The sequence below is a fragment of the Athene cunicularia genome (assembly GCF_003259725.1).
Source record: "Athene cunicularia isolate RWA chromosome 9 unlocalized genomic scaffold, athCun1 chr9_part1, whole genome shotgun sequence".
Classification (NCBI taxonomy): domain Eukaryota; kingdom Metazoa; phylum Chordata; class Aves; order Strigiformes; family Strigidae; genus Athene; species Athene cunicularia.
Window position 1 is genome coordinate 2,628,730 of NW_020799110.1, and position 26,815 is coordinate 2,655,544.

General features: G+C 36.3%; 1 protein-coding gene across 4 annotated transcripts in view; it reads right to left on the bottom strand.

Moving 5' to 3' along the window:
- The window catches only part of IFT80 (intraflagellar transport 80), a 56,149-nt gene that overhangs the window by 18,953 nt on the left and 10,381 nt on the right, over positions 1–26,815 (bottom strand). For all 4 annotated transcript variants that reach the window (XM_026854771.1, XM_026854773.1, XM_026854770.1 and 1 more), the window contains 7 exons: positions 24,802–24,912; positions 22,441–22,509; positions 15,327–15,436; positions 14,648–14,737; positions 13,464–13,601; positions 2,821–3,000; positions 44–162 (listed from right to left, as the gene is read on the bottom strand). In XM_026854771.1, the coding sequence (XP_026710572.1) occupies positions 44–162; positions 2,821–3,000; positions 13,464–13,601; positions 14,648–14,737; positions 15,327–15,436; positions 22,441–22,509; positions 24,802–24,912 (817 nt within the window). The remainder of the gene's footprint in view (positions 1–43; positions 163–2,820; positions 3,001–13,463; positions 13,602–14,647; positions 14,738–15,326; positions 15,437–22,440; positions 22,510–24,801; positions 24,913–26,815) is intronic.

Sequence of the window (26,815 nt, forward strand, 5' to 3'; positions counted from 1 at the left end):
CTAGATAAACTCGAGAAAGCTTCATGAAATTTGTATTACTTACGAAAACACGTAACACTGAAGGGAAGTTGAAACGACCAAATGCCCATAGTTCAAAGAGGCCTTGATAACCCTGTCACGGAATTCCAACAAATCGACTGCATCATTAATAACGTTGTGCACCTAATCAAAAGAAAAATTTTGTTGAATAAAACAATAACTGAAATGAAAACTAACTAGTAAAATACCATATTCTTTCTTATAATAAGTACATGTGATATTATTATGCCATTAGCAGAACATATCCATGTGGGAAGAGGCACTCTCACAGCACAACTTAAACTCCAAGGTTCTATAAACTCTGAATAAATAATGAATAATTACCAAAGAGCTGGATGGAGTTCCTTAAAAGAAAGAAGTAATTAGTGTGCACTTGGAATACGTAAGGTTTAAGTGCAGTATTATGCATGAGGTTGAGAAAAATCATCTGAGATCAAGGACGTCTGAAAGTTCCCATTTTAAGATTCAGTGTTCAGATGCTGATTATTTAAACATTTGAAATATAATACTTCAGCAATCCCAGCATGATCCCACCAAAACGATTCAACGATATCCAGGATTTGGATAAGGATATGTTCTCTAGACGTTGTATAGCTCTAGCATATATTTTTAATGCTACCACACACTCAAGTAAGGGAAATGTAGGAGATAGCCTTGGTGAGCAGGCCGTGCCTTTGCCATTTCTGTGAAAGTTTGCTCAAATGACAACGTTTCGAGAAAATCACAGGGTGCCTGTAATCAACACGGATTTTTGAGCTCAAAGATTTTAGTCAGCTAAAATCTAAGGAGGTATCTTATGACAGGTTTTTGCTTGCTTGTTCGGAGTTCTTTTGTTGCGTTGTTTTCTTTGTTTTTGTTGTTGTTTTAAGATGTCACCATTCTGGGGGTGGCAACTTCTTTTTGATTTTCGCCATTATGCAACCAATTGCAAAACAAGGACTGAACTCAATTATTATGAAAGCCTAGACACTATTTCCAAAGACATATTAATTGCTATGTCCACCACAGTGATATGTTCATAATTAACTTAGCTATTGTAATACTCAGAAAAAAAGAATGCCTCTAGAAATTTTCTGCAGGCGGTATTTTCCTACGTAAATATAGAGGAATAAAATAAAAATCACTATAAAATAAAAAATTTGTCCTGAATTGGGGTTAGCTATACTTCCTCAGTTGTTTGCATATTCAAACACCCTGGAGATTATTCAGAGAGCCCATCTGTTACGAGTCGATGTCTGGGAATGAAAGAAGAAATACGAATTTTTACCTGCTAATTTGTCTTCTGTGTTCCCAGACACTGACTCATGTTATCCCACCCACCGGACCAAATTGTAATAATACAGCATTTCTGTTGTTACAACTTTTCCCAATTACATATTCAACATTAAAAGAATCAAGACCAAGAAACATTTAAAGGGCCTAATTAGGAATTTAGGAACTTACTTCGATATTGAAAATATTGGCCTGGTGTCCAATACCAAATGTGTAATTTGGAAAATTTGTAAGAATGGAAATCTTATATTATCCCAGTGTTCAGAGAGTGAATGTTGTGAGTCAGTGTCTGGGAACACAGAGGACAAATTAGAAGGTAAAAATTCATATTTTTGTATTAATTCCCAGATATTTGGTAACCTAAATGTGGATTCACGCCAAGATTTTTCAAAAGAAGGATCCTAAACTTAAGCTCCAGAAACCACATGTAGGGGCCTGTTTCATTTCCAGCAGTGCTGAGACTTGGCAGGTCCCACTGAGGTCAATGCCTATGGCTCCACACTCGGCTGGAAGCACCACGCAGGTACCTGATGTATGTTACGTGATAGACGACAAACTTCTGCAGCTTTGGAAGATCTGAATCTAGGCTGTAATACAATGCGTGGTGCAGAAAAGCACATTACAACTCTTTACAGTTACAGTCAGCAAACCAAATCTATCTGGAAATGCCTTAAGACAGCAACATTCATCACAGCCTCATTAACAGGGATATAACGAATCTCACTAAAGCGTTAGGGTTTGGGTTTTTTTTTTTGTTTTGTTTTGTTTTAAGATGTCACCATTCTGAGGGTGATTTGATTTTCACCATTATGCAACCCATTGCAAAACAACGCATCAGTGCCTCCAACAACTCACAAACGCAGATTAGGTATAGAAAGCTCCTCTATATTATCTACACTGGGTTACGCAGCTTCGTCTTTGCTGACAGGTATTGTTAGACTTAACAATGCACAATTTGCTGTAACATTGCAAATAACGCAAAAACGTTGTAATATTTAATAAGAAGCTCTGGTTTTGGCTAATGTATTTGTATTGTTTTCTGCATAAACATTTTTATTATACTTGAAATTATCAGAATCGCAGAACCATCAAGGTTGGAAGAGACCTTGAAGATCATCTAGTCCAACCATTAACCTAACACTGACAGTTCCCAACTACACCTTATATATCTTTCTCTTGTAAGTGGCCTCTCAGCTAATTTCACGTTCTCTTCAAATCAGCTTCGTATTTTTCTGGTGGATAAAGTATTCAGAGTTATGTGATTCTGGTCCATCTGGTGGTATGGTTTGGTTAACATGGACCTCATCTTCTGTACAACTGATAATTATTTATACCGTTTGTTAACTCTGGCTGTTTTATGATCTTAAAGCATTTTCAGTTATAGACATGCAGAAAAAAAAAAAAAAAAAGGAGAATGTTTTATCAAAGATTAAAAATTCCCATTTTATATTTAACAAAGCCTTAGGAATCTAGTAATCAGAACGCACAGCTCTGAACTGTGAACATTACCTCCATAGTTCTCCTCTTAATTAAGGTTATTTCAAAGTTCTTCCACTCCCAGCGTTGCTGCACAACATGGGCAAAAATAACATGTCCATTTCCACACGCTCCAGCTAGCTGAGTGCCATCAATAGACCAAGCGATATTAAATATGCTGCCAGTGTTTGGCTTCTCCAAAGCGTAAGACCACTTGAAGAAAAAGGAGAAGAGGATTCTTAAATATTTTTTGTCCTTTTGGGAAATAATTTATTGTAACAAATAGATTTGCAGGGTTATAATTTTTTAAGAAACATCAGTGAATTCGCTTTTTGTTACAGCTTGAATAAGCAAACCAAAGAGATTGGATGTCTTAAGTCAGACTCTTGAAAAATCAAAGATACAAAAAAGGAAAACCATCAGGTAGAGCAGAAATTAAAGATGTCACAATGCCTGAAGTTCATTAGGCGAAGGTTATCTAGTCACAATACATTTAAAGTGCACTTAAGTCATTCATAAATCTAGACAAATCACTGCAGAAAAATTAAATCAACGCACTTAGAAACAATTATACCAGTCGCATGGGTGCAACGGGCAATGGTCTTAAGTGTGATGCGTTCAGTTCATGCTGCAGCAACTGCAGTTCCCAAGAACAGAAACAGCAAGGCCAGGGCAAAATCAGTCCGGATAGGCAGAGCATTCCTGTCCCAGCACACAGAGAAGCGCAAAGCTCTTGTCTTGCTGCTCTCCGTGCTTCTAACATCTGGGACGCTGCTGGATTACAAACAGCTCTGAAAGCGATGCCTGTTCTCCTCCTAACGCAATAAAAGAAGCTTGATGCCTTACCTACCTTTTTCTCTAGTCTCTCTTGTTACTGTACAGGGGAAGGATGTCTTAAAAATTTCCAGTGGCTATGCTTGCAATAACAACAACAACAAAAAAAATCAAAGCATTACTGCAATCAAAGCAGTGACATCTGGTCTAGCTTTGGAGAGAACCACAGACAATAGCTGTGCGTTGCGTTCGTTTTAGACTAATTAAGAGGTGCTCACAGAGGAGTATCACAGCTTAATGAAGCACAGGTTAAATAACTCTATTGCAGAATCTTATTGTCAAAATAAGTAGTGTGCCTGCTTTCCCATGCAGCTAGAAATTCAAATAGTAGGCAGAACAGGGTCACTGGACATGTTCCTGCTAACTGGAGGACCTGGAGGATACATGTCTGTGGCACTGCAGCTAACACTTTCCTTCAGCTGCTACTACCGGTTTACACCACCTAAATGACACTTATCAGTTTGGTTTGTTAACTTTTAAATGGAAGCCCCAAATTACTGGGCTGCCAGGGAGCAGTGAAAGCAGCAGTGGACCTGGAGACACGTTGCGCTGCCCAAGCAGCTCGCCAGCCTCAGGCAAACAGCACCAGAGCTTACACAGAAGCTTGCAAACTGCGGGCTGGCTGCTAAAACAGGCTTTTAATAATAATAAAAAAAAAAAAATTAGCTTTATACTCTCTAGCAACAGGACGTAAGCTGCATTTAATGTTTTAATTCTTTGCCTGCCTCAGCACAGGGCACGTTGCCCCCCATCCTGCCACAGAATCGCCTGTTCCAGTGCGATGGGGATGCACTTCAATGCAACAGCACGTGATTCCTTACCCTCTGATGCCCCACCACATTTCAGTCTATTAGCATTGGAAAAAAAAAAAAAAAAATTATACCCCCCCCAGCCCAAAGAACAAGGAAGAGTTATTAAAACTAGCATTTGCTTTTTTCCTTCTGATCCACAGCATGAATGTAGTTATGAGAGAGGCATTACATTTAGTACTAAATCTAATTTTGTTCCTTTTCAATTCAATTTCCTCCAGCAAATAGTTTTTACTCTTAAATTCCCTCAGTCTTATGTACAAGATTCCTCTAAAGTTTAGCTGGATCCTTATTAATATATACTTGTCAAAAACTAGAAGGATTTTCAGTCCAAGACACTGCTATTTCTTGCATCTCAGAAATACAGTTCATACAAATCATCCCAAATCTCCAAACAAGTGTTTCTCTGAAAATGCATGACAAAAAAAACCCAAACAAACCAAACTCTTTCATGGACTTTTAGGAAGACATTAAACCAGGCTTTAAAACAAGAAGTAAATCTCAACTATTGCCTCTTCAGAACTGTGTAATGGAATATTGCAAAAAATCACTTAGCAATTGAAGAACTACGCAAATATTCAAATATATTTGAAATCTTAAGAATGAAATCAGTAAGAAAAAACCCATGTGATTGAAGTTAAATGTAGACATTGGATTCTCATGACTTTTGGATACATGATACTATACCAAAGGGGAGACAGTTGGAAGAAAATACTCACCTAATGTTTCTAACACATTTCGTATTCTGATTTCTTTTGCAGTACACATAAAACCCAAGAAATACCAAGTCCTTCACACAAAGTCTTCACATGATTTATACAAAAATGAAATCACAATTTTTACAGTGAAATAAAGGTGTCAGACTTAAACGTTCAATAGCAGGGCAACACAACGGGACGAAATTCAACCCCCGAGTTGTGCTAATGATTTGCAGAATATATGTAAGATGACCTACTGAGTTAAGGCTCTTTTACTGCCTGCGCTCGTAAGGGTGAGCGAAAGACAATGTCAGCACTGACTGAATTTTCAATTTCAAGCACTCAATTGTAAGGCTTCAGCTTCCATGCCTCTTGGCTGACAGACACGCCATTCACTGCCTATATGATCTGCAGTCAGGGAGGGTAATTACAGTTTTTGGAGAAGAGTCCATAACCTACTCTTTTTGTCTCAACGGGATGAATTCTGGATGAAACACTCTCTAGTAATTAAAAGCATAATATTTAACTATGTCTCACATCCTTATATGGCAAATGAGTAAGCTCTTGAGGTTGTAGGACAAATGATTGTAACAAGCACACTCAGAGAAGGCTCTAAATGTCCTACATCCGAGACATATTTTTCACAGCTGGCCAGATCTGAGAACAGTTTGAAGAAGCACTATTTTAAAACTGAATATTGGGATCCTCCCAAACAGACAAGGCTGTTTCGAAGGTCATTTCCCTTAGATCAAGAATCTACCCATCAGTCAGAATGAATAATAAAAGGGGCATCGAGCTGTCAACTAAGAACCAGTTTAAGGAGCTTGAAGAACGTGGCTTTGGTGCTATTTTTTATTATACACTGCAGCTCAGAGAGGATACACTTCCAAAACGACTTTTTTTTCTTCTTTTAAACCAGAAGTCTTTTTTTTTTTTTTTTTTTTTTGGTAGTTAAATGCTCAGTAAAATATTTCCAGATTACAACCTAAATTAAAATATGAAATAAAATAAATATAAATCAGTTACAAAGTTTTATTTTCCAGTTATTTTTGAAAGCTCTCAGTATAATTCAGACCACTCCAGTGATTCATACTCCCTGCAGATGTCTGGTACATTTATCATGTACACAAAATGTTATAATAAAAGTCATTTAGCTCTCCATTCGCAAGATAGGAACAATTTTTAAAAACCGAAATAGCTGCTGCGTATTTCCTAGATACACTGAAGTGGGTTTTTTTTTAAGAAAATTATGAATATGCCTATATGAATGACCGTATGAATGTTGATCTAACATTAGTTGCAATATTATACTTGGGTATTACTGTGTGGCTTATTCTTTTCCTGTGTCATAGTTAATTTTTCATTGAATTCAACGAACACTCTCAAGAATAAAAACAGTAGTTATAAAAGTTTCATTATATTAAATAAATACATACAAGCAATAATTTAAGCTCCCCTTTTCTGACTGCACAGTGTAGTAAAAAAGATGAAGTATTATAGTCATTGAATACTCTCCGACTTCTGTAAATGGAAACTGAGGAGGCTCTTGAGACATGGGTGAAATTATTTCAATGAGCAGATTCAGGGAACTCTGTGTCCCAGGAAGAGGGACAGTCTTTCACATGTATTATACTGATGCTCCAAGACTCAATAGGAAGGATCTAGTTAGTTACTATTTCTGGAATGAACACAATATGGTTATCCCCATAAAACCACAGCATAAACAATTTGACAAAAAAAAAAACAAACATGGAGGGGGGGAAAAGTATTTTCTTATATTTTAAATGATAAGAGTACTACTGATGACAGCTGTGCAGAGGACACTGGGTTGTTCTGGCTGCTCCGTGTTTCGGCTGTTTACCAGCATGTGGAACTCTGAACAGGGAATGCCGACATAAGCTGAACTCAAGCTTACAGTGCTGACCCTCCCCATGATGCCAGAATCTACACATACACAGCATACCTAATCCACTGACTTTAGTAACAGTCTTTGCCCGTTATTTTGCCTTTGTCTGTGAAAAGACAATGTGCAGTCTCCCCCACGATCCATTCCAGGAATCAGAGCACAGAATGGACTAACAACAAATACCTGCTCTTGTCCTTTTATTCTCCAACTGTTATAAACCAAGACAAGTGTGCTAGAACCAGCCTTTGATCCAAGTCTGACAAAGAAAGTTCAGGTCCTCTGAAACTATGGACCTCTATTTATTTTTTTAAGTGAAGACTCCATTTCCCTTGTGCCCCACAGGGCATTTCACATTAGTGCAGAGGCAGATGACACCCGAAAATATATTATAGTCTGAATGTCCATTAAAAACTGGCAATCAGCTCTCACTACTTCTGAGTGATGAGCCAACACTTTAGTGCAAACTGCCCAGAAGCTTCTCGTCAGAAAATGACTATTAATTTTCTGATGTAATGGAAGGCAAATTGGATCTTACAAGATCAGAAAAATCACTTATCCAAAGCAAATCCATACTTAGGTGCATTAGAAACACCTGACTACGCACACATATATGGAATTAGCTCGTGGGAAATATATATGTATACATGTATTTAAATACACACACACCCCCTTGATATTTTACTGAGTATAAAATGTAATGATATTTTAGAATATGAGACGTACTGGTCTTTCAACTCCTATCACACAGGAATCCACAAGAGATTCTACAAACCAGAGACAATATGCATAACTGGAGGTAAGGAAATCCAGTGCTACTTGTGAATATAGGGCAATATACCTGAAGAGGAGAAAACTATCCTTGACACAACTAGTGAAGAATAAAACTATGAAGGGCTCCTGTTGCCTTCTTAAACATTTGTTGGACTTGACCCCAGTAATTAACGTGAATTATCAAGAATGAAGCCATGACCTCCAGGTCAGTATTAAGCCGTGTATTAGAAGAACAAAAACAAACAAAGGATATCTAAAACTCTCCTTAAATTCAAGCCCATTCTCACAATTATTAGACCCAAGAACTAAAAACAGGATGACAAACTGTCCCATATAAATTCTTAGCCTTAGAAAATGAAACATTGATGTACTTCTTTAAATAGATTATTACTTCCATAGATGATCCATATGTTTTCATTTTCTTCCAGAAGTTACATTAGCCAATTCTAATAAATTAAAATATGCCAACTTGGAAAGAACTGGTCAACAACATAACTCCATGGAAAACCTATCCATAACATTTTTTCTTTTATTGAGCTACAAAGAATTCAGGATCATGACTGTTAATAAAGGTAGATGAAATAGAGACAGCGCAGGAAAAAACCTTATATTTGTTACGCTGCCAAATGCATATCTCTGTGAAACAAGACTAAAACTAAATGTAATGGGATCAAAGCTCATTGTAACTCTATAGAAAACAGATTTGCTTGGATTTTCGTAGTGCTCTAGTTTAGGACAATTCAGCACGATCAGAATACTCTGAACACATATGCACTACGTGCAGTAACCTCCAAAATCGCGCGCTCTCTTTTACGTTTGTCTAATAGCAAATGTTAATTTAAAGGATAAATTATGTTAATTTTATAATGGTAGTATAATTTACCGTCCTGAATGGAAATCATGGCTTTAATGCTAAACACTGAAATTATTTTCAAAGCTTCTCTGTAGATGCCTGCTATATTGTAGTTTTAAAATTCTTAGATGCTTTTTTTCCTCATTTCTGTTAGTTTAAAAACTTTAGGAAAAAAGGACAAATACTGATAACTATTTAACATATGACTAACCCTGGATATCCAATTAATGTAATTAACTCTGATTAAGCTCAAGTCTGCACTTTTGAGAAAAAGCTGAATAGAAACATGTCATCGCCGAGCTCAGTATTTTTTTGTTTTAAATGGAGTGGCAGGTGAGGAGTAGTTTTTACACTTGCAGAAAGTTTTCCTTTATTTTCTATAGATATTAGGCATTATTCCCTAAATTTTATTAAGTTTTCCAAATGTTTCTTATAGAACTTCTAGCAACATTAGACATTCCACGGAGCAAGCCATGGAATATAAAAAGCCACATATAACAGAATCAGTCAAATCTGCAACCTACCAGTCTAGTCAAATGGCCACAATTCATCCTGTAATAAAGGAGAAAGTTTGTAGAATGTGCATCATCATTTAAAAACATGAACTTACAGATCTATGCAGAGAACTGCTTCCATTACAGAGCATTCACTAAGCATAGTGATAAAATCATGATAAAAATAAATCCAAGGGCACTATTTAGCAAACAAACATCAACTTATTTAGGAAAACAGACCGTAGATAAACATTAACCAAAAAAGTGTTCAACAAGAGCACAATTAATTTGGAAAATAACAACCAAAAATCAAATAAAACTGACCAGTCCCCGTAAAGGGTACATAAATCATTCATGGAAGAAAAAATCTAAAAGGCCTCCCGGCAACAAAGGCATGAATATATTTAGTGTTGTTAAAATACAAATTTGATGTCCATCTCTGTGAACTTTTGCTGGCAATTTTAAAAGGATTAATTTGACCACAGCGTTTCACTTCAAAGTTTTTTTATCAATTATCCTTCTATACTCTCCAAGGCACTGGGAAAGCAACCTGTCTTTAGAGCGGATGGGTATGGTCCGTTTTCTAAGATACTTATGTGGGAGTGGAGCGGGGAAGGAGGAAATCAGTGAATTTCAGTCATTCTTACCATCTCTTACTGTGTAAATATTTTGACCTGATCAGTAATGTCAAGGGAAGCATGCAGAGCCACAGGAAATAGCTTACATAAATGAACTTTTTAAGCACTGCCCTCCATCCAAGTGATTAGATTCTGAAAAAACTGTGAACTCCAGGAAGGCTAAAGACTACCCATCAATACATCCAGTTTTACATTGCAATATATATACTTTAAAAATTTATCTTAGCCTTCTCTGCAGGATTAACGATTGTGGGTACTAAAGCAGGCAACAAACGTCAACATTAAATAGATTTTGTTTGGTATTCTGTAGGACAGCCATAATAATTTATTTTCTATACATATTGTTATTGGAACAAAAGTGACTTTTAAATGAAGAAATAAAACTTCTAGAAGTTACTATTAGATTTGTAGTTTTCTTTTTTAACGTGAAGCTGCTAGAACAAAGTATCCAGGTAGAAAGAAAAGAATAGGAGAAAAGAACATACACTAACAGAATTTAATTTAATTATGTCCCCAAACTGAACACATATGCTAGAGAAGAGTTAATGAGATATATATATCGCCTGATGGCTCCCTGAGGAGCAATTTGCCAATACAGCTCCATTACATCAGACATAATAAAAATGTCTATGTTGACCAGTAAAAGCCAGGTCTGGTTCTCTTCAAACTCCATCACTCTGGTGGTATGTGAATCATTCTTCCTTTTCCCTCAATACCAGCAAAGCTACTTCTTTAGTAACTATTTACATTCAATGTCAGGAAAGAAACTTTCATGAAAAATCATGACTTTTAAGATAATAAATTATCATTGTTAGCTGCTAAACAGACAAAGGCATCTGGCACTAGCTACTGTACATGCCTTTGTTTCTTTAAGAGCTGAGTCATAAACTAGGTAAAGGAACCCTTAATTTTATGAAAAAATAAACCTACCTGCATTAAAATTTCAAACAAAGTCCACAAGCCTGTTTAATATTAAACACTGATTAAAAAATTACTGGTTTTCAGCTAGCAGGAGTTGGAACCATACTTACAGTAAATTATGTTACATAATAACTAGCAAGAAAAACAGTAAAGCCCTGGGGATCCGAAACAAAAGCTATACCCAACAAACCAGCACACATGACAGCAGAAAAAGAAATCTAGTCGTTTTCTTCCTCTTCCGCTGAACCAGTCTTTTGCCACATTTAAGCATAAATCTATATTGAGTGCAAAATGCAATTTAGATTGTTGGCCTCACCCACGCAAGGGCGGATTTATTTCCCTTTACCACTTGCTGGTACAGCTCAGTGATCCCAGCACTCGAAAAGGGGATGGAAAGTGGTTGTGGAAGAAGAGGGCATGGTTTAAAGTGCTGTTTTGAGAAGAAAATACTAATGGCTAGTCTGATGGTTTAAACCAATATATGTTATATATATAGTCCAACACACATGTAATTATATAAATTGCTTTATACAAATATATCTTAGATGGCTTCATCAAGTGAAATATGGTATAGGTATATAAACACTTCTACAACAGCGTATTTATATAGGGAGATGGAAAGGCAACAGTCAGGGTAGATTACTGCTTTAATTACATTTTAAGTGGAGTTAAGTGGTGTATTAAAATGGAGAAAAATCTTCCTATCCACCTTGCCTAGGAACGAAAGCTCTGATTCAACCCTAAAGGACCCTTCTAAGGGAAGCACCAAGTCTATGGGCAGATACGTGCACCAAGCTGGGAAAGATAATGATAAAATCCCACACTCAGTGCCTAAAATTAACTCAGCCAGACGAATGCCATGAAAAGATGTCCCTCCCCACTGGTGGTGTAGCCACTTAACACCCGTCTGAGTGTCCCACCTTCTACCATCTGAGGCATAACTGCATCGTCTTCATGGCTGTATGCATAGAGACAATCTGTCCATTTTCTTCTGCAGAGAGAAAGAGTACCCAATTTTGAACAAAACAAGGCAGACAAATTGGACAGGAAGATGTATCTTCTTTTAAAAGAATAATTTCAACGATGAAAAACATCAGATGATGGAAAATGCAATCTGCTCTCCAGCCTTATACCAAAGAGACAGAAAATACCTCCTTTACCTCGTTATCTTTTACATGTACTTCCATATCTTTGTTACCTACGTGAGTAGTGTACCCCTGTCTTTTGCACAAGTTCACACCTCAGGCTCCAACTTACTACCTTCACTCTTCTAGCTTTCTAGAGTGTTTCTAATGCACAGGTAATAAAAATCTCCTTAACATAAAAATCTTAAATATGTAGATCTCAAAACAAATGTTTTAAAAATCAGAAAATTAATACTTTCCAAAAGATTGCATGTGAGCACTTTTGTTTTCCTTCAAGATAATCATCATCAAATTGTACTCACACAGGTTAAGTAGCAATAGGAAGTTTTCAAAGCAAGAGGAAAAGGCACAGAAAACAGAAGTAATCCCTACTTCAGATTTCATGCCTAGCTTACACTTACTTCTGTCAGCGAAGATCAGCAAAACCGAAATCAGTACAGAAAGTGAAATATGAAGACTCAGAGATTTTATCCTGCATGCCTCTTCTCATATAATTTTTAAAGGCTCTTCTTCACGAATATAAAAATACTTGAAACACATAGTTCAAGTTCATGGTAAGGAGAACCATGCTCTCCTGAAGATGCCTGAAACACCACAGCAAATGCTGTCTTCTCAATCCGAGCAAAAGAGCAACAAACACAACAAGTAAAAACATAGAGAATGGGACAATAAAAGTCCCAAACCAACAAGGTTCAGCACAACATGACTCTGAACAAAAATCTGCAGAAGCACAGGAAATCCACAGATGATCAGGTCAATCTGTGCTCTGGGCTAACTTGCTTAGAATACTATGAAGGTAGATGAAACCTCCTGAAATTAATTTTCATTGGAGACCAAGCTGAAAAAACCCCTAAGCCAACAACAACAAACTGGGAGTAAAACTTCAAGTAAGGGGGGGAAAAAAAAAAAAAATAAATTCAACCCCCAAACCAATGCTATCTCCTTTACGAGGTTTTCTCCCCTCACAACAGTTAAGATAGAGATGCTCAGATGAGAGGGTTAAAGTATGCCTTTAGCTGAAAAACCTGTCCTGTCTAGCCATCAGAAGGAGAAGCACGGATGTTTTCTTAGCTTCGCTACTACTACTGCTTTATCCTTACCATTTCTAAGGCCTGGCAATTGAATTTTGGATCTCCTTGTGAGCTGTGTTTGTCAACTCTTAGTATTTTTTTAAGAAAAAAAAGCTAAATAATGAAAGCACAAGACACTGATCGTCTACCTCCTTTTTAAAATAGGTTATTGTTATACACTCCTTGCTTTTCATGGTTCCTAACCGCGTTTTATGATTGCCTTACAAGAGACTCTTGTAAACTCTTTGTGTTTTTAAGGATAAAAACTAAAAAAAAAACGCACAGAAAAATGTCCTGAAAGGCAAAATACTATAAAAAAATGTATCCAACCCAAAATATATTTAGAAGTAGAGCTAAGCAGAGCAAGAAGGCAATATTTTAGTCAGATGCACCCAAGTAGAAAGGTGCTGGAAGTCATGACTAATTTTTGCTGATAAAAATACCCGCAGGTACATGTATATCCTCAGGAATATTTACTGTATTATCAATATGTTTGTACAATTCCACATCGGTTCTTTCCCAAGAGTTGTTACTTACCCCAGTTTTATCGCATAGACGCAAAGTATGAAAAGACCCCACAGCAAATAATTCCCCATCCACAGCCCAGGCAACAGACGTTATAGGATATTCATGGGGCTGTGAGCTGTACAGTAGACGTCCATAACTGTCCCAAACCTTTAAAAAAATTAAATATGTATCTATATAAACATAGTTGAGGCATACCTTTATTAATTCTAGAGCTATCATTTTCCCTCACGATCATGGAAGTTGCAGAAAGTTATTTCAGTGCTTTTTGTGCAACTAGAAAAATCACATATAGTTCATTTTCCATTAAAGGTTATTCCTAATCAATATTGGTTTATAGACTTTGCTGCTATGGCAAACATTACATTATTCTGTATAAAATATTTTTGAACGAATGATTTTTGGTCCCTGCAAATTACCGTGAGTCTGTAAAATAACCACAAGGTTTATTCCATTTGTACTCGTTTCCCAATAATGCGAGGCACCTCTGCAAATTTCCAGACCGAAGAGATTTTTTCTCCCCGACTGAAGCCAACAGAATACCAGGAAGCCAGTTCAGAGTGTGAAGTAATTTGATTTTAACACTTGGATATTTTTTTTTTTTTTAATTTCTTAATTGTGTACATTTTTATCACAGCCATTATATGCTTAAGAGAATGACAGAACCCAACAGGATACAGTTAAAAATAAATTCCCACTTAAGGGAAGAAGCACAGTATGTGCTCTGTGTTTTGGATATTGTATATAGTAAACAAAAAATTTCTTAAGGGATTCACTAAAGCTCCTGTAACAGAAAACAGCAGCGTTATCTCCGCTAATTCTATATGTCATTACCTTTTTCAGTATATGTCATAGCTTATACTATTTCAAATAATCATTTCTATATTTCTACAGATTTTCCTTCTGGAGTTTCTTTCACTTGCATTTTACCTATTATTATTCTGTCGTATATAAAAAAAAAATTGATTCTAATATTATGCTACTAGACAGAACAAGATGTATTTATACAACTTAGGGTAATACGTTTTTCTTGAAAGCTGAATAATACAACTTAGGGTAACACGTTTTTATTGAAAGCTGAAAGGCTTCCCATTTAATTTTGAGCTTCCAAGTATTATTAAAAATTAGAAAACATCAGAAAGCCTACTATCTTTTTTGGACACTTAGTTTTCCCTAAAAAGCTAATCAGTACTCACTTTATATTTACAATCTTCACCTGCAGAAAGAATAAGATCGTTCACTGAGTTCCAGTCAGTTTTTAAAATAAGTCCATCGTGGGCTTTCCACTAAAATAGAAAAAAAAAAGAAATTAAACAGAGATGCAACAAGTCTGACAACTTCTGGTTTTAATATTTATCATTCACCATTTACTAGAATTCAGACACTCAATACAGCTCAAGGTTTCCAACAGTACAATTGCACAGACATCTCTTCTGCAGAAAAAAAAAATTAAATGCAGCTTGAACAAGGTGAATGAAAGCATAACAATCTGCACTAAAAGCCTGTTCTGAACGATTGCTTCTGTATCCTTCTGCCTTTTTTGTAAGAAAGGAAAAGGGAAAAGTTTCTGTATCTTTTTGCTTTTTATTTACGAACAGGGAAATGCTTAGTCATGTGCCTGAAGAATATTCACAGCAGAAACTGTCAAAAATTTTTTTTTTTAGTTTAGAGAAATGAACAATCTCCTTATTCTCAAATAAAAAAAAAAAAAAAGAAAAATGGGCAGGAGCAGGGGAGGCAGGGAGGGAGAAATGAGTAGCAGGTATGTTCCATGGAAAAATTTAACACAAACATTTTATGTTTGACAAAACTCTAATTAACTGCAAAAAGTTTTCACATGGAAGCGTGAGACAATCTTAATGTGTGTAATGATACCTGCACAACTTTAGCATTTGGCTGAAGAGGTTTAATAATCAGCTGCTTCCCTGAAGTATAGAGAACTTTTTCAGAATCAGGTCCCCAGGCTACCGAGTAGACTGGTGTTCCTGTAGACAGTAAGAAAGAGAGAGAACATTCCTTATGATTATCTGATCTAATTTTGCAGAAACTGATACAGCTGCTTCAAACTGATTACTCAAAATCACCCATCAGAAATTCAGGAGAGGGAGAAAGCCAGACTAGGGGCGACCGTTTGTCCTCCACACTTGTCTGGCTGTACCTGTGGCCATGCTTACTGGTTCACTTCGTGTTTTAGCCACAGGAACACCAGTTAAGAGACAGATGCCATCCACAGGACAACTGTGAAGACTTCAGCTGATGCTGCGTACCCTTCCAACACTCCTCAAGGAAATACAAACACACAGGGTGAAGTCCTGGCACATTCACTCGAGCAAACCGTCAAACACCTACCCCTTTCAGTGGGGCCACTCTAAATTTAACTCTGAACAACTCAACCCTGTGCAAAACAAATAATGAACTGATGGCTTGTCCAACAGTACATCTGGGTTACTGAAAATGTGTGGGACTACTACTGCTATAGGTATCTCCTTTTCTCATGTTGTACCTATCCATTTTTTCAAAGCATCACTTAAGACCTACCCATTTTATTGCAAGGTCTGTCCCAGACGACTTCAATGGTATATACCACTTGCTTCTTCATGCTCTCTATAAAACCCTCTCTGGAAGAATTCAGATCACCATTTATTCTTCTATTACAAGCTTTCTTCTTTAGTCAAATCATCTTCATAACTAGACAATTTTGTTTCTTCAGCTTCACTGACTCAAGCATATGCTCCCAATTGTTTTTGTTTCCCCACTCTTAAAATAAAAATCTGACCAATTTATTCCGAGATACAGCTGAGCAAAACAAGATGACACTGTCCTTCTCACTTCTGGGTCACCTTTCATCTTTAAGGTGCTTCTCTCACACCTTGATGTGCTGATGCCCTGGCCCATGGTTAACCAGGACACTGCAAAGATTTGTGTTGTCCTTTCTATTTGTACAGTTTTCTCCATTATATCAAAGTTCTTCATGGTTAGTTTACTTTTAAGGTCTATCTGCATTGTGGCATCTTTCATTCAGTATTAAATTGTGAGCTCTTCCCATCCGATTAGTTCACAAAGTCAGCCTTTGATGCCCAGTTGTCAGATCTTCAGATCCGATTTCTTGTTATATGTTTAGTTTCTAGACACTTTCTGCAAATACCTACAAAACCATTTCATGTTTACCTTGAAATCCCTGCAAACATTGTTCGCCAGAATACCTACAGTATGATTAAATCCAGTGCTGAGGCCACTAAGTGTGATGCTGACCAATACCCAATTTAAAACCAACAAATATTTGTATCAAAAGTAAGCCCAGCAAGTCAGGGTCCACCATGTCACCACCTGTCCACTTTTAACACTCTGGTTTTAATATTGCACCTTTCTCAAACCTCATTATCTATTGCCACTTACCATGCCATTAATTTGTATAAATTTTTGTCAGTGAACAGTTTTACACAACTCCAGAAAACAAACAGTAATAGCTGCATTTGATATTTACTTAATCTTTTATGCTCTGATGGAATTTTATTCACAGTTGTCACTTAAGAAATACAGCAAATCAACATGGCAACAGTCATCCTAATACTCATCAACAGACATCAGAAAATAGCTCTTTTTACCTACAAAGGTGAGACTGAACACAAATATGGGTAGGAAATGCTTTTTATTGCACCTACATTATTCTTTGTGAAATGTTTAGTCTCCATAATTAAGCCTCTAAGACACATAATTTTGGTTTGCTATACATATAAAAACCCAAACATCCCCCACACAAGCAACTCACAAAACACATGAGAACAAATAAAACAAAAAAGAGTGGTCCATAGACTTCACAGATTTTCCCCAATTAATTTAAAACATTTATTTTTTTTTTCAGATTGAAAACTCCAGAATGATATATCTAGAATAAGGCTGACTGTTTCGTTTTAAAACCATGTTATGTTGCAGTTTTCAAATGACCTTTTTTTGAAAACAGAAGAAAGTAAAAAATTACATGGGAAACGCATCCAGGAAAAAAAAAAAAAAAATTAAAATCAGACTTGCCAACTATGCAAATATTTTCCATAGTACTTGACAGGATTAGTCTCCCCTGAAGAAGAATAATCATTGATTCCTTGCAAATAAAACTAAGGAAGTTAAGTAAAGAGCATGTCCAAACATTTATTTCTATCGCAGCAAAAGCCCTGTAGCAATGGACAGCAAGTTTCAGCACAGCCTCAACATTACAGTTCATATAAAACTGCAAGGAGGGAGACTGTGTAATAAGACCCTTTCAGACCGTTCTCTTTACTTGGTGTAAAACTTGCTTCCACACCTTCTGAAATGGGAAAGAAAAGGCTTATTTCAGGCATCTGGTTTTCTCCAACAGGCTTAATGTTGTCACTGGTAGAAACGAGGCCTCTGAAGACACAATTCAACTGTCTGAACACAAGCACCTGAGCAATGTGATGCACCTCAGGTACTCGAAGACAGGCAGGTGGAGCTTACAGACAGAGGACCTGAGGGAGATCCATCTCCTTTCAGAACAGATTGAGAGGTGAAGGCAGAACAGCCCAATGAACTTCAAATGGCACACTTACATTAACACAACTGAATTGTATCCCCAAAGATCTGCTTGAGAAATAAAAAAGTAAAACCTCAGAAACACCAACTGTTACAACCTAGATGTTGGTATTAGACAATTTCATCCTTTTAGAAAAGGAAAACGGAAAGAAATTCTTCTTAGGGAGTCATGCATATTTCAGCTGATAACCAAGTATTGATCAAATGAATTAAAATTGAGCAAATAAACAATTTTTCTGTACATCTGTTACTTATGGTAATATAAAACCACCAAAAGGCTTAAGAAATGCTCTTACAGGGTAAAATTTTCAGACACTTTTGGCATATTAAGTCCCATTTCAAAAAAATGACCCAGGAATATCTTTTTCTAGGAATATTTTGATGAGGTTTAGATACTTAAGCAACCGAACTGCTACTTCAACTGTCCTAAGATCATCTAATATCTTACCACTTTAAGCATTCAGATTTTCTCTCTGAACAAAAACCTGAAACATGAATTCAGCACACTCCATTTGAGTTTCCAAACTGAGACCTGGTGTCACTGCTTCTGAATATTTTTGTACTTTGTATATTTTCTTCTCTGAAGGCATTTATTTTATGTTACTCAGAAATACAGAATGATGTGATTTTTTTTTTTTTTTTTTTTAAACTCATCAACCATTACAGGAGACAACTCACAGAAACATGCAACATGTATTAAGTAAATCTGGCACTAGCTGTTTTCCTCCTGGCAGCAATTTATGTTGAAAATGACATAAATTCTGTCACCAGCTGTACAGAAATTCTAAATAAACTAATTTTTGTCCTGCTCTAATGCTGATTTAACAATCAGAAGACTTTTATATTTAAACCAAATGTTTAACTTTTTTATGATGGCTGACTACTTAACCACAATTTCCAGGGCTTAACAGCAGGAGCTAAGTTAACTCATTTCCTTCTGCACTTAACAAGAACTTGGTTGGGAAAAGACTGCCAACACATTGCATTGCTGTGGAAAGAAAAATTCAGCAGAACAGACAAACTGCAGTGAATTGCATTGGTGATCAACAGCTTCAGGAAAAAATTCTCTCTGAGAAAAGAAGTGAGAAAAAACGGAAAAGGTGGGCTGAGAGAAGATTTGAGGAAGGAACATCAGCGGTAAGCACCCAGGGTGGGCTTTTCGCATCTTGGTGCTCTACTAGCAGATGTTAATCCCCAACGAAGCATTCCCGTGGCCAATGCGTACAGCAGAGAAAGAGCCAGGGCTGAGTGCAGGAGCGATAGAGCAGCCACTGACACGGCCACAGCAGATAATTCAGTAATTACAACAGCAAGTCTGTGTGAGACTTTTTACTTTCACAGGAGTAGAAACGTTAATTCAGACAATTTTATGTCTCTCTGTGACAGCACAAAAAATAGGAGCTGCAGTTGGAATAGGGTTGTCCCTTAAGTTGCACTTCTCAATAAACATGTTGTAATTAACCTGTTTGCATTGCAACTGCTGTGATTTTGCTTCCATTAACCAAAAAGGGAACCTACACGTCAATTATTCATATTGCTCCTTGGTGCTTACTCAGAGTATTAGCCACTGGAAGCCCATCAGAAAGTCAGCTGGGCCAAGAGATAAAGTACTCAAGAAAGATACAATCTTAAGAGTACTAAATTCAATTTGCAAGAAAGGTGTTACAAATCACCTGAAAAATTAGAAATCCATCTGAGGTAAACTGTCAGAGGCACAACAGATCTGTGGGCAATGATGTTTAAATTATAATTCTGTCGTATTCTTTTATGTACATGTGTTTTCATAAAGGTTATGGTGATGTCCTTCATCAAATGCTTTGAAAGAAAGTAAATTTTCATAGCACAAGAAATAAAGTCATCCCATGGATTTGAAACATGACTTTCCCACAAGGAATCACTCTAGTCTTGACTGGAATTAGGGACGCCAGAACAATTACCAGGATGGAAGCAGGTACTCTAGCAATGAAATACTCATGGTGGATCCATCAAACTTCCTTACTTGCCCTGAAGGTTCTCAGATCTTGGAGTAGGAGTGAAGTTATCAGCAAAGCCGTCAGCTTCACTGGTGGGACAGACTAAAGAAATGGTGCTGCAGAATAATCTGGACTGCAGTGACGAAGGCAAACCTGCATTCTACTTAATTTTCAGCTTGACCTTTGACTCTGTAGAGGACTGAGGGTTAGAGAGCCAGTGGTTTATGAGCCTCAGGAGTAGCAGTTCTAGACAGACATTTCAAGAGAGGCGACACAACTGTGGACTCAGCACTGCTCCTCCTAGCCAGATGTTTGGCCTGTGAAGGATTCGGTTAGCGCAGGTGGCACTGCTGACACTACAGACATCACCTCAAACAAGCTTAGTGTCAGAGTCTACAAACCACTGCAAAAATTTGTGCTGGTAGAGCCACCTTTTCTTTCACATGTGGACCTTTATACATCCTCCTCTTCAGAATTCTGTGGCTCTCTCGAAAGGAACACAGACACTTTGAGCAGTGTCACACTGCAGTGTGTACACCACTGAACGCAAAGAGAAATCTTACTTTAACCATAAACCTGTGGGTTACCAACACATACCAAAGAGATCCATGAAAAATAATCAAAACATATCAGTGCATCCTGTCAGCTGGAAGCCCGAAGGATTGCAAATACAGCATTTTTAAAAGAAGCTTTCGGTTTAAGATAAAAAGGGAACAAAAAGATGAATACAAACATAATCTAAGAAGCGAGATCAGGCTCAAAGAACAACGCAGCCATAACAGCAACACTACAGCTAGAGGCTGAATGTTGTAGAGGTTATGAGGTCACACTATCATTTATTCCATTCATCAGCATGATGGCAGGACATGCGGCCAGAGCGTTCCATATAAGTACTGAAAAAGCTAAAAAAGGGAAAAATGTATGTTCATGTTTTTGTAGTGAACAACAATCCAAAGATAGAATAGGCATGTGGACCATCATCCAAAGATAAGCGCTTGAAAATTTATTTCTAATACAAAGAGTGGAATGAGTAGAAAGAATGTTAGCAATGGGAATCCTTTCATTTCTCAAGGAGATGATAAAGGAAGTGAAAAAATAGCTCAAACATGATATACCTCTCAAACAACATTACAATTTCTGCAGAATCCTACCCTAATCCCAGGTATGTTAGTAGATTACAGAGGGGTCTGTGGGAATCTGATCCTGTAAATTTAAAGTATTTCTGAGACTCACAGGCTCTTCTCTTAAAACACAAATAAAAGATGACAATTATTCCATGGGGACTCAACTGTACTTTTATATTGTACCAGAAACTCTAAGAAATCAATGAAAACTTAGCCTGCATATTTCAAACTTGAACACATCTCTTACTTTATAAGCTTCATCAAACCTTAAATAAGCAACAATTAAGCATAAAAAACCTCAAAACATTTCAACTGAGAAATACTGGAGTGTGTGTTTCAACTTTTTTTTTTTTTTTTTTTCAAAAATTCTAGTTCAGTTGGCTTATCTTTCTACATTGTAAGCATGAAAAAAACATTACATCTGAATATGAACTTCCTTAACAGAATTGAAATACATTTTACATTCACTCCTGTGGTTAAAATGCCTTCAACAGGTTGAAAGAATTCAGATAATTTGTTTTAGAAAGAGATAAGGGTCTGACATTTAACCCAAACCCAGGTGCATGTGGTTTCTTGAAAAATGTCAAAAGGTCACATGATCTCAGTGTATGAAGTCTGAAAAACAAAATCTAGCTCAGTATCTTCACTAAAATATTACCAAAATGTTAGAAATTATGATTATAAAAAATTTCTTCAAGCATTTAAAAATATCAAACACCATTTGTATAAACATGTATTTACAGCTTATACTGTTGCACTTTACAATAATGTGATGTTAAATTGGCATAAATAACTGGAGTGCTCTAGGATGTATAAAACTGTAGTTACAAAGCCAAGATCAAGGTTTGGTCTCCATGGCCCCAGTTCAAGAAAGAACTTAAACACAGGGATTGTATCACTTCAGCGGGGCTGTCTGCATATACTAAATTAGTTACTGCGTTAAATAGATAAATGAACCAAGGACTGTCAAGAGTTTTAAAGTTCAGAGGAACTAACCTACACGCACTTTGCATCTTTCAAGCATTCTGCAATGCTTTTAGAGATTTTTTTTTTTTTCAGTTTCACCATAAGAGTCTGTGGCTTGGTATTAAAAACTGGATTTTTTTAATTTTTAGTTCTTTAGCCCCTCCAGAATTTTTTTTTTTTTAAAGATAATCACCTTATTAAAAATCCAGTTCCCCCTGTATTCAACTGTGATTTACATTTTGTTTTATTTAAGTTTATCTAGGCCTTAAGATCCTTAGACAAACCATTATTGCCAGATTTAGGGCCTGTTATTTAAATATATTTCATAATATCCCAAATTAAAAAGGTTTAATGGAACTCTTAAGAAAATTAACTTACCTTGTTGAGCTAAAGTGGATCTCAGCATTCCACTTTTAGACCAGATTTTCACTTGGCCATCTTCACCAACTGTAAATTTATCACAGAAATCATCAACTTAAATGGAATAATAAGTCTAACAAACATGGCATTTGTATTTACCTAGGAAACACTAGAGTTAAAGTCAGTCCAGGTCTTCTTACAGGTAAATATTGTTTATGAAGTCTTCCTAACATGGAAATAGTATATTAAGGAAAAATATTTAAGGCTGTTGTTCTGCTATTATCAACAAGTCTCTTCCTGAAAATCCCTATAGTCTTCTTATCTGAAGCTGCTCCTGGGAAGAGCAAGTCCACCACTATTTAAGCACCCAAGTTTTGTCTTTTCTATTCAGCTTTGCTAGTGCTTTTCGTCTATTTACAGTTCAATAGCCCAGAGGCTGATTAAATGAGTCTCTGAGGAGTCCAAGAGGAGCAGGAGCAGATTTTATGTATTAAACTGGAGGCTTCACAGTTGATAAACGGTGAAACTGGAGATAACTGAAGGCTCCATTTGGAGGCTTAAATTTTATAACATAACTGTGCGTTACCAAGAAACTCAGTTTACTTATTAAAGATTAAGTTCTTATACACTATACAGCGTAGTTATGTATGCATTAAGAACACAGATTTCCTAGCATGCTATCATATTTAAAATATACAGCTCTGGGCCTTCATTTAGGCCTCCCAGATTCAATTAATGAGGAAAAAACGCACCTAGATGCTTAACACCATTCTTCCGTTCAAAGGTAATTTACTTCCCAGATTTCAGGTTTTTGTATCTGGCCAATATAGCCTCGAAGTGTTTAAAAAGTGAAAAAAACAAAATAAAATTTAGACATACTATTTGTGCACATTTGATCCTGTTAAAGCAGAGCCATAGAGAAAATTTTAACTGATACAGGATCATCAATGATTCAACTCTTCCTCACAGTATAGTTGCTGTCTAAGGGTAGTTGATCTCAGAGCACACTGTCTGGACATGGCAATGAATTCCCATACTCCCCAAAAGTGTCATGCAGTCTTTCCAAAAAGAAAAAAAATGAAAAAAAAATTGAAAAGGCAATTTTGACTTTTTCCTTTGGAAAAGTTCCTGAGGCAAATCTCTCTTTAAAAAGAACAGTATTTCTATCCCTCTGGGATTTCAGAGGAACATGCCAGAGTTCCTTGAAGCAGCATTTTAGAGTCAGACTGAGTCTGGAAACAAGCAAATCCAAAATTATCTTCAGTACTTCTGGACTGAGTTGGAATTTGTCCAAGGAAATCAGCTGTGCTAGATCAACAGGAGGCTGCAGAAAATTCTGACACCAACAGAAATCCCATAAAGGAGAAGTTCATCACAGGAAATTTAATTAGCTTCCCCTTAACATCGAGATAGAGGGTTTTGACAAAAATGCAAAAAGCAACTAATTACCAAAAGGTTTAGGACAAGAAGACATGCAGAGGCACAAACATTGGGAGCTCACTCTCCCAGCCTCAATAGAGGAGAGGGTTAGCCTGCAGCTGGATCTACACCACTCCTAATAATTAAGGAAGAGAAACAGAGGAATATTCAAGATGCTCATGAAGCCTCAAGTAAACTTCACTGGCTAAAACCCCCAAATGTCATGTGCAGGGATGTAAATGTACCAACTTAGGAATCTTTTTTTGGTAAAAGAGAAAAAAAAAATAAAATCAAATATTCTCCTTTATGAAGTACAGAACATCCACAAAAACATGCAAGCACTCTGATATTAAAAGCACTTATTTTCAAGTAAATAGTGTAACATCTAATAAATAGGATCACTAAAAAAGATGGGTTTACTAGATCTTCTATTAATTAAAATAGGTATTTTTCTAAAACAGCATTAATCAAATAGTGCAAAATTAACTTCTATTTAAACACTGTGACAATAACCCCAGTGATAATGAAGACATTAAAAAGTAGCTTATGATAGCTAACTTCATTTATATTGTTGATTTTGTGTCTCTATTTCTCCTCCTCCTCACAAGAATTTCAAGCTAGACCAGTGTGTGAACCTTAACAGACTCAGTTTTATTCATTCCAATTCAATGTAACTACAAGATAAACTACGAAATTTGGGATCACATCTTTTAAATATTTGTCAAGGATTAAATTATTTTTCCAAAACATTCTAGTGTCTTTATCCCATAAAGTACTTACACTGTACACATTTTTTTGACAGCACTTTTCATAAATTTTGTTTAATACCGTATTTTCGTACCCCGACATTTATCCATGACATGCTAACTTTGTATATTAAAAAACCAAAACGCTTCCTTTTGAAAGAGCTCTTCTGTTATTTTAGGTTTTAAAACACTTCACTACCTTAAGAACGCTTACCCGTAACCAGTGCTGTTCCTTCGTAATTCCACCTTCCCGCAAGTACAGCTCCACAGTGTGCTTCTACGCTTTTCTCTACTCTTCCTAACTTTGAAATCAAGTGGAACTTCCCTAAACGAAAGTTCAAGATAGAAATAGTGTATGTAATTTTGTGAACCGGTATTTACGACTGTAACTGGATTGTCTTCTGTTAAAAATACACACACAAAACATGATGAAGAAACAAACAACAACAAAAAAAACGAACAAAACATGCAATTATGTTGTTCGCAACTGTGATTAGCCCAGACAATTGAGTTCTTGCAGAATATGTAAACTAGTTACAATGGTGGGTTCATGGTTTGTTGGGTTTTTTTTTTTTTTGGTTGGTTGGGGTTTTTTTGGGTTTTGGTTTTTTTTTTTCTTTCAGTATGTATAATTTTTGTTTTGCCTATTCATTTTTCTTATGTCCCTCTAAGGTTTGCAGGTTTCTCTGGAGACACAACTGCCTCTTGTTATTTCATTATCTGAAACCTAGCAAACAGAGGTTATATACACTGCAACCCAGGAGAGCCCTTCTGTTGGTTTCTTTTTAAGATCTGAAAAATCACTCAAGACCAAAAGGATAATGGAAAAGCTAGAACAATCTGACCATCGCTGAGTGTGTTGCTCTGAGGAAGTATTACTGCTTGCATTATGGAGCTGTTATGGAAATTCACAGAAGCCAAAAACAAAGCTATTAATGATTTCAACAGAAGCATGAGGAAGTCTTTCTTTCCAAATGAGGGATGTTGCTTAAATCCAGGAAGATCAAATTTAAACTGGACCAAAGAGCAGACAAAGGAGGACTTGGAAACATGTGGCAGAACAAATGCATGGCTGTTCAGCTATTCAAATGAACTACTTTAAACCCCAAATTATTTTATCTAATCTGCCAGTGAGCCACTACAAGCAATTTCCAGAGTGTCCAGAACTCTTTGAGCTCAACAACACACAGGTATCTCACACTCAGCATGCGCAAAATGCTCCATCGCTTAAGGTGGGATAATTTTTCTGTTAATATCAACATGCTTGGGAATATGAATTATGAAGTAGGGCATACCCGATAAACCAGAAACAGAAACTAAATCCCTGCCTATTTCAGTAAAGGACCACATTATCAAGACCAGTATGTGTAGTCTGGTGGTAAGAGTCAACTATGAACGAGGTAAAAACACACAACATCACCACACTAAATGCACATTCAAACTGCAGTAGCCAAGATGGCAAAATTTAAGTGGCCTGCACTGCCAGAACCTTGGAAAAGCTTTTATTGTGTTCTGGTTTCCCGTGTTTTATTTTGCACTTCAATTTAAAAAAGAAAAAAAAACACCAAAAAAAGCCAACAACAAAAATCTTGAAAACAAAGCCAGATTAAAAACAATTAAAAAAAAATTTTGGTAAATCTGGGCAGTAAATAACTGTGAAAGAGACATGAGAGCTCTCCATAATATTATAGAAATGAATACAATTCCAATTCATCTTCATTTTACTTTTAAGCATATAAACAAAAGGGCACAATCATGCAGCCAAATCTCTGCCACTGCAAGATTTCCAAGAAAACATATTTTTCATACTGAACAAAAAGAATGGTTTGTATAAATCAGTTTATTTGAATAGACCATTTAAAATATCATACACAACTATACATTTTTGCTTTTCTTTATCACTTATATAAACACCTACCAAAATATTCTGAACAGCTAATCACATTTTTTTTTCTGAATTCACAGAATTAGTATTATGACTGAGATCACTTCTTCCTCATTCAGTTAATTTTTAATTTCCTAAAACTTTCAGGACATTTAATGCATCATGTTATTTTATAATTATAAAATGTATCTTTAATAATTAATGCATCAGTTATTTATAGAACATCTCTCAGGTCTGAGATTCTAATTTTTTTGTGTATAAACAATAACTGGATTCACAGGAATTCCATGGCTAAATGCTATTTTCTCTGATTAAGTTGTCAAAATGGCCTTTTCTGGATTTA